The 8149-nt window shown below is 38.5% G+C and overlaps 2 protein-coding genes across 2 annotated transcripts in view; one reads left to right on the forward strand and one right to left on the reverse strand.

Annotated features, from left to right (window-relative positions):
* Positions 1-2650: 2650 nt before the first annotated feature.
* On the forward strand, positions 2651-4599 carry LOC122067624 (protein TIC 20-I, chloroplastic-like). The gene is made up of 3 exons (XM_042631463.1): positions 2651-2713; positions 3210-3414; positions 3702-4599. The coding sequence occupies exons 2-3, from the start codon at positions 3222-3224 to the stop codon at positions 4346-4348; spliced, it is 840 nt and encodes a 279-aa protein (XP_042487397.1). The 5' UTR covers positions 2651-2713; positions 3210-3221; the 3' UTR covers positions 4349-4599.
* Positions 4600-5797: 1198 nt separating this feature from the next.
* LOC122067625 (alpha-farnesene synthase-like) overlaps positions 5798-8149 on the reverse strand; it is a 4379-nt gene continuing 2027 nt past the window's right edge. The window contains exons 4-7 of the mRNA XM_042631464.1: positions 7558-7776; positions 7277-7415; positions 6922-7170; positions 5798-6371 (exon numbers count right to left, since the gene is read on the reverse strand). Coding sequence (XP_042487398.1) covers positions 6042-6371; positions 6922-7170; positions 7277-7415; positions 7558-7776 — 937 coding nt within the window. The 3' untranslated portion in view covers positions 5798-6041. The remainder of the gene's footprint in view (positions 6372-6921; positions 7171-7276; positions 7416-7557; positions 7777-8149) is intronic.

Here is an 8149-nt window from a genome sequence, read left to right on the forward strand (position 1 = left end):
AAACTAGCTCCTAGTTGTAGTAGGAGTGTCTAGTTCTATTGGGAAACTATCTCCTAATAGTAGTTTAATTGCTATTCTACCCTCTATAAATAGAGGAGCCTATGTACTTATAATTTCAGATTTGAATGAATGAATTATTTAGTGATTACTCTTTAGCTAAAAAAACTGTTATTGAGAGGTGAGATGCCTAACCCTTTGAGGGGTGAGATACCCATTCCTTTTTTTCTCTTTCACCCTTCTCAACCCTCCATCGATTCTTCTTTTTTTATTTTTATTTTCTGTTTATTGTTATTAGAAGTTCAGACCTGTTAAAGCATACAAAATCAGAATCAGCCAGCCAAAGAATTCTTGTTCTTGAAGCCAATTGACCCTCATTGCTGCCCAAGTTTGAGATCTGATCTGCAGATCCTTTAGAGGACTGGTTCTATACTCTAAGAAGATCAATCGATCCTCTCTTGAAGGTTATCTGAAGACGACAAGTTGCTGTTCCTCCAGAATTCTTCACATTCTCTCTCCTAGGTCTGAAAATCAAGAAAGCGCATAACTCCATAACCAGCCGTCAGAAGCCCTACATATTTGGGGTTTTTTGTACCTTCCCTAGGGACTATCTACACCCAAAAGTGCAGCTCAGTCGGACTCCCACAGACCTGGCCGCACCTTTCTCTCTCCAGCTCTATAGAAGGTCTTTCTCTGTCTTATCGGGTTGGGTTTTGGGATGGTTTTGCGCCTATATAGGTATTGTATCCTTGGGGGTTTATTTGATGGTCTTATTTCTTTGTTTTCTGCTCCTATTTGTATTGTTTGGGGTTATAAACTACTGGGGTAGTTTCTTGTAATTTACTCATGCATTACTGCATCACCTGGAACGCTTAACCTTAACTTGAGGGGTCCCTTCCCTAGTAAAAAGAGCTAGAATAAGTCACAAATCCTAACTAAACAATTCATTTTGTGTGATAGTTAACAGCCTTTTTATTTCCCAATGTCAGCATACTTTGGTTCTCAGTGACTCGTGTGACTTCTTCGGTTGGGACATTGATAGGGTGAAATCCAAAACTTTTCCTCTTGAATTTGGAATAGACTGATACTTCATACCTTCTACCATCACATTATCATATAATCATGGATTTCTAATAACACATCTGTCAGCTTTATAGGCCCAACATCACACATTCACACCACACTTCTTAGTTATAATGATGGAGCTTTAAGGGCGCTGAACACATTTGATTTAACTCCAACATTCTGCCATTAAGAAGAGAATTTATATGGTTGTGGGTGCTTTTGAGTTTGTAATCTTGCCTTCTCTACAAAGGTTTTAGAAGCCATGACTCTCAAACTACCTCTCATAAGTCCTACTACACTAATCAATTTTGTTCGAGCCAATTTCATCTTCCTTTCTTCAGAGAGTTTGAACCAACCAAATAATCATCTAAGCTTGCTAAGCAGTCATAGAATCAGTTTTGGTCATTAATCCTTGCTTTAATCTCTGCAAGTCTCAGTTTATATTTATCTCCCCTGTTTCTGGTTTTCTTTTACAAAATACTCATCACACCTTCTGCAGCTCAATTATATTATTATATCTGGCCTGGGAATCATTAGTGGGCCAAGGTGATCCCATAGATGGAGTTGCTGCCCTATTTACTTAGTATCTACTAACTTACAGTGTTGCTTTCCCTGTTTACAGTGAACTTCTCTTTTCTGATTTCTGAAGTCAGTGAAATAATTAATCTCAAGTACAATCTCTGAGTGGTATTTGGAAAATCCTGAATTATCATTTTTTCTGAAAACTGCATTAAACTTCCAGAATCCGTTTACTTTTTACTATTCTTCATTGGTCCATATTGATCCTGGTTACTACTATAGTTCCAACACTTCATTGTGTTCTTAGAATTGATTCTAGACTCTGGACCGCACCACAAAGAATCACCGGCTTCTAATTCCCAGCTTCAATATTTTTGAGGAGAAAATATAACTACCAAAATTCCCATCCTGCTCAGTTGAAGAAAACTGGTAGATTACTTATCTCAAAAAAAAAGAAAAAGAAATAAAAAAAGGAGAGGGATCGCTACACCGTCAGTGTAGCCTGTGCTTCTGAGCACAACAATGAGGAGGCAATGGTGGTTCTGTCAGTAGGGGCAGGGGGAGGGGGGAAAAGAGAAAAAAGAATAAAAGAGCATTGCAAGAAAGCACAGGCTGGCAGCGTGTACAGCATTTTCCCAAAAAAATAAGTTCCTCTTCTTCTTTCATTTATGGTGCCCCTTTTTGGAAAGGGCAGGTCTTCATATGTCACAGTTCATATTTCTTTTCTTCTGCTGCCTGGTGTTCTTTTCCCTATTCTCTTCCTTCTCTTTTGCATTTCTTGCTTAATTGCTGCTTTTTTTTGGCTAGTACAATTGACCAGAGCAGCTGTCTGAATTCATGTTCATGTATAGACTATTAGAATTAGTACCTGAGCAAGCATTCGTATACAAGTATATTCATGTTGATGTGTAATTTTTATTTCATAAGTTATAACCATACTAGCTCTCTCTCAGATAGAATGTGTACTAGATTTATGACTATGCAGTTTGTCCCATCATTTTTTATAATTGATCCTTGATATCAGTGATTTAGGAAATTATACATTATTATCGACTGCTAGCATGATAGTAACATTGCAACATGTTGGTCACAGGTTCAAAACTTGGAAACAGCCTCTTCTGCGAAGCAGGGGGTAAGGCCGCGTACACTTGCCCCTCCCAGACCCTGCAGTAACAGGGGCCTCATGCACTGGGTTGCTCTTACTAGCATGATAGCAATTGCCCCTTCACTCTCATTAAACGGCAGGAGGAGTGGAAGTTTAAAGAAGATGTCTGGGTAGCCAGACCCTGCAGTAGCGGGAGCCTTGTGCACTGGGTTGCTCTGTAATTTTATACATTGTTCGCTCATATTTATGAAGAAAAGACATAAAATTTCACTTTACATATAAGCCTAACCCCCCCCCCCCCCCCTGCTCGCCATAGTTGCGTAGGTGACAAGGCACCTGGCCACTGCCTTGGAGCCATGACAACTATGATTGTTTTATCATTGTGTTGTTTTCTGATAAAAAATTCTTGCCAAAGTACATACTAAATTGGTGTGAAATGATCTGCCTTCACACTTTAGTCCTTTGGGCTGCTGTTTACACTCCTATCTGCTTCTAAGTATTCCTTTGTTCATCTTTTATCCAGGTTTTTGTGGACATGATTCTTAATGGATGCAGCCTGAACTCCAAGACAGTTGTGAAACCCAAGATCTGTAACCCCACTACTCATAAATCTTCTGTTACACGCTTCTCTCAAGTGCATGCTAGGGTTACATTTCCAAGGAACAAGAGCTTGTGGGCAGGGGCAGCTTGTAAGGACTCTAAGGAAGGGCTGTATTGCCATTCAAGAGGTAACTTAGATGCATAGCATACAGTGTGTGTGTTTCTTGAACTTCAATTATTAGAAAATTCATAAATAGATATAAATGCGTAAAAATACTGTCGTTTTTTGCTTGAATTGGAGAAGATTGAAGAACAAACTGCCGGATTAAACCTTCAAAAGCTAAACCACCTGCATAGTTGCACTTTAAATCATTTTATTTGTTGCACATAAAAATTCATTATGAGAATTATTCTATAATTCAAACTTTCTCACTGATGATACTGATAGTCGTCTCTTTCATAATTTTCATTTCAGGATGGCCCCACCTGCACCTTTCCACTGCATCAACCCCATTATTTAGGGGGGATTATGGTAGCCTGTCACACACATTACCTGTACTACGGAAACGTAGTATGGTAAGCAGATCTCGTATAAGTCCCAGAGCAACCAAAGATGTACCTTCCAGTTTTCGGTATCCGCAGATGACCAAAAAGCCGAGATGGTGGTGGAGGACATTAGCTTGCATCCCCTATCTCATGCCTCTCCACGAGACATGGATGTATGCAGAAACTGCTTACTTTCTCCACCCTTTCTTAGAAGACTTTGAATTCCTTACTTACCCTTTTCTTGGAGCTCTTGGCCGGTTGCCTGCCTGGTTCTTGATGGCATATTTCTTTACTGCTTATCTCGGGGTGGTGAGGAGGAAAGAATGGCCACACTTCTTCCGGTTCCATGTTGTGATGGGCATGCTACTTGAGATCACCCTTCAGGTTATCGGGACAGTGAGCCGTTGGTTGCCCCTTGCATTGTATTGGGGGAAAATTGGCAGGCACGTTTGGACAGCTATTGCGTTTGGTTACCTCTTTACTGTGCTCGAGTGCATGCGGTGTGCTCTGGCAGGCATGTACGCCGATGTTCCCTTCGTATGTGATGCTGCATATATCCAAATTCCATATGATTAACCAGGAAAGGAAACACACTTCGCTTCTCTCTCTTATTTATGTTGGTTTTTTGGGATATCCTATTTAAGGGAAAAATTGACGGTTTGGTGTTGTAAATGCTTTGTTTTATTTAATATTTGGCATTTTTCCAGTTAATGGTTTTCTTTGAATCTTAAAGATGTTATTGATACACTCTTGATGATTGAAGGTACATGGATAAATTGTCAAGGATTTGCCTGGGTTATCAAGAAGCTTTCTGTCATTGGTCTTAATCCATAATGTATTCAAAATATGTGGTTTTCCACTGCTATTTATTGCCAATGTACAGTAAAAGAATCGATATCGAATTATTAATAAGAAAGCACCATTTTTTTTTATAGGTGGCATTCTAGCTATAATCCAATTTATAAACTTTGGCCTTACAGATTGGTGTTTGATTATTCAATGATAAGGAGCATGCAGTTAAGATCTCTCCTAGGTTCATAATGTTCTAGGAATATCCACTGAAGACATCCGACATCTTTAGATTCTATAATCCTTCTGAAAATATAGATACATGAGTCATGACATGTACATTCGTAAATCCTAGCTGAAAGTGTATGGATCTTTTATTTGATCACTAAACATACTTCATTAATTTCTTTGAGTATGTAGATAATCTCTAGATCAACACTTTCTGCCCAGACGCATACAGGGGTGTCCCTCATATGGTGGCTTTCATAGGATTATTGAATTAATAGGTCATAAATGGGATCCCTACGATGAAATGATGACTCTATTTGTAAGCTTTAAAAAAAAAGTGGGAAAATAAATGTCAGCTCATAATAAGGGAATTACATGGTGCAGGAACTACACAGCGTTAGTCCAAGAATGTCGAGAGGTTGTTTCGATAGTTTGATCACCAGGTCGCAACATTTGTTCCATGCCATTGGATTAAGCATGTCGACGGTGAAATAAAGATAGGGAAAAGGTACACCCACCCTTATGTCTACTTTTTTCCAATTTTTTTTTTCGCTATGCCAAAGGTGGGGAATTATAAATTGTCTTTTTGAGATGTTATTTTATTTTATTTTTCTTTTTCTTTTTCTTCAATAAAATTTCTGATCTTTAGTCCAAAAAAAAAAAAAAAAAAACCGCTAGTAAAGATGTTGTCCACGAGGGTAAAAACTGTAAAAGAGTTGAAGGTGGTTTTTCTTCTTGGGCACACCCAGAGAGGAATCTCTGACTGAGCAACTTTGGCCTTTTCACATGATCGTAGTTGGTGTCCATATTTTGTTTATAAATTGCACATATGTTCCTTAAGTCATGTGGAAAGTTTCAATCTAAAAGGCCAAAACTCTACATCATCACATTTGATCCAGAAAGTTGGATAGTCGAAGAACAAAGTTCGTGATGAGCCCTTCGGTTTGGCTTAGAAATACTATAGATCACTAGCCACATCGTTTCTCATTTATTTGATGAAAAATTGATATGTCTGCTTTATATTGCATTGATAATTGCAAAATACTGAGGAACAATGACTAAAACACAACAAAATATACATTTACTTTTTTCGCTAAAGAACAGAAATTTTATTAAAGAAGAGAAAAAGAAAAATACATCTCATGAAAGACACTACATTTTTACACTTAAAAAATTAAAACAAAAAAACCACCATCATCATCATGTTTATGATCTTGTCCTTTTTTGTGGAGATATATGAAACCATCACCAATCATAATTTAATGGAGTGAGTTTTGTTGAGATGATGAAGCTCGATAGGTTGAACTAGCAAAGATAGGACATTGTTTCTGGTTTCACGGTCTTGAACCCCGAAGCCATCTTCATATTGGTAAAAAAAATGAGCCACTCGTGCAATGTTGTAGGTTAAATTAAGAAACATAGGAGGCAAATGAGATGAGTGGGAGATGCATTTTTCATTAATTTTCTTCCATGAGTTCACTATCATGCCTTTTATGTGCTCTCGAGCTATCTCCTCAGAAACTTTTGCTTCTCTCATGTAACATAGGATTGATGATGGAGCATCACCTCTTTCTAACTCCGCCTGTCAAAACACCCCATGTTCATATTACCAAAATAATCCAAAATGCATAATTCATAAATCACTAGGGGTAGGAGGTGAGAAACAATCCTATAGAAAATCCGACATTATTGGTTTATTTGTCACACCAGATGATGATACTTTCAATGATTGAGAAATCAGAAGAATCATATCCATGTTGTTGACAATAGATTGTAAAACATAGAGAATCGAAACCAGCATTTTTCAAGTTCTAGTCTCCATTCAAATGCATGATCATCACTATTGGTTAGAGAATTCTTCCTACCCCACTAGGCACACTTTGGGCTACTCACATGGGGTGTTTAGTGCTCTTCACTGCTTTCAGTGAAAGTTGAATGGTTTTCATTCAACCCCGATATGACCCGATCCATGCAGTTGTGGGGTCATTATGGGCCCGCGGGACTAGTCAGGCCAAAAGCCTGGATATCCATCGTTAGCGATAAAAAGAAAGAAAAAAAAAAATAGAGAATTCTTCCTGCTCCACTGGAGAAGGAAAATATTAGTCACGAACTTTTGTAGAAAGAGAAATTACCGCTGAAGTCCCCAAGTCATTGCAAAGTCGAATGATCATGGATGGATAGTACACAAGATCCTGATCGGTCTCCTGGAAACCTACTTCTTCATCACTCATCACTTGGGTTAGAGCAAAATGTACATGAACTAGAAGGATGGCCCCTGAGGATGAGATCCATGCATTGTCTAGATACTCTTCTAAAGAGGGTGAGTATCCACTATTGTACCACTTCGCCTCCACCAATAATGCTTTACAAAAATCTGTCCACTGAGTCCAATCAAGATGATCAAACAATGGCTTTGGAATAAACAAGAACAAGAAGGGGAAAAAGGAAAATGAAAATGAAAAAAAATTAAAGAACTAATGTACGTACCACTTTCTTAAGAGGGGTAATTATGTTTCTATTCGGGTCTTTCTGAACGCCACTGGAGATTTCATTAGTCGTTCCATAGAGTGCTAGAAAACATATCTTCATATAGTCTGGAAGATGCTCAATTTTCTTGTCATCCCACCTGGAGAAGGAAAATGGTTTGAAATATTCAGTAATAATTCAACCAACATTTAGTCTTCTAATTGGGACCTCTACGAAAGCCCTTATATTCATTACTGGGGTTGATAGCTGTGATATTTACTTCAAGGCTTCATGATGCTAACCTGTCCACTGCATCGGTGAATTGCTCTAGTTCATCCAGTGAGCCATAAACATCATAAATATCATCAATTAGGATAATCAGATTAATGATTTTTGTCAGCCATTTTCTAAGAAAACCATATTGAGGCTCAAAAACTGTTCCCACTGCCCATAAGAAACACTCCACTAATCGATGCCTTGCAAAGCTCAAGTTCTCAGCAAGGCCCTCCTTCTTCCACCACCTACACCACATTAGAGAAAGAAAAAATTTTCATTAGATCGTATTTTATTTATTTATTTTTTTCCTAAACCTGGTCTAAGCCTTTGGCCTGATTAGTCCCATGGGTCCATGTTGACCCCACAACCGCATAGAGAGATCGTACTAGGGTTGAATGAGAGCTATTCAAATTTCACTGAAAGCAGTGAAGAATACCATACACTCCTGTGTGAGTGGCCCGAAAGAGGTAAGAGGAGTTGAATTCAGGCCACATGCTTCATGAGGCAAAGGTTCCTCCCCAACTCGGCTACCCTTTGGGGTTAAGTTGTAGTTATTTCATCACAAACTAATTCTTTATCACTTAAGATCTTATCCCCCACACACCCACTCTCCCCCCC

Source organism: Macadamia integrifolia, unplaced genomic scaffold (assembly GCF_013358625.1).
Source record: "Macadamia integrifolia cultivar HAES 741 unplaced genomic scaffold, SCU_Mint_v3 scaffold3014, whole genome shotgun sequence".
Taxonomy (NCBI): Eukaryota; Viridiplantae; Streptophyta; class Magnoliopsida; order Proteales; family Proteaceae; genus Macadamia; species Macadamia integrifolia.

Bases quoted from the DNA above. Each gene is read 5' to 3' on its own strand.
- LOC122067624 (XM_042631463.1), top strand. From the start codon at position 3,222: ATGATTCTTAATGGATGCAGCCTGAACTCCAAGACAGTTGTGAAACCC. The intron at 3,415-3,701 runs GTAACTTAGATG...TTTTCATTTCAG, and splicing joins GCTGTATTGCCATTCAAGAG to GATGGCCCCACCTGCACCTT.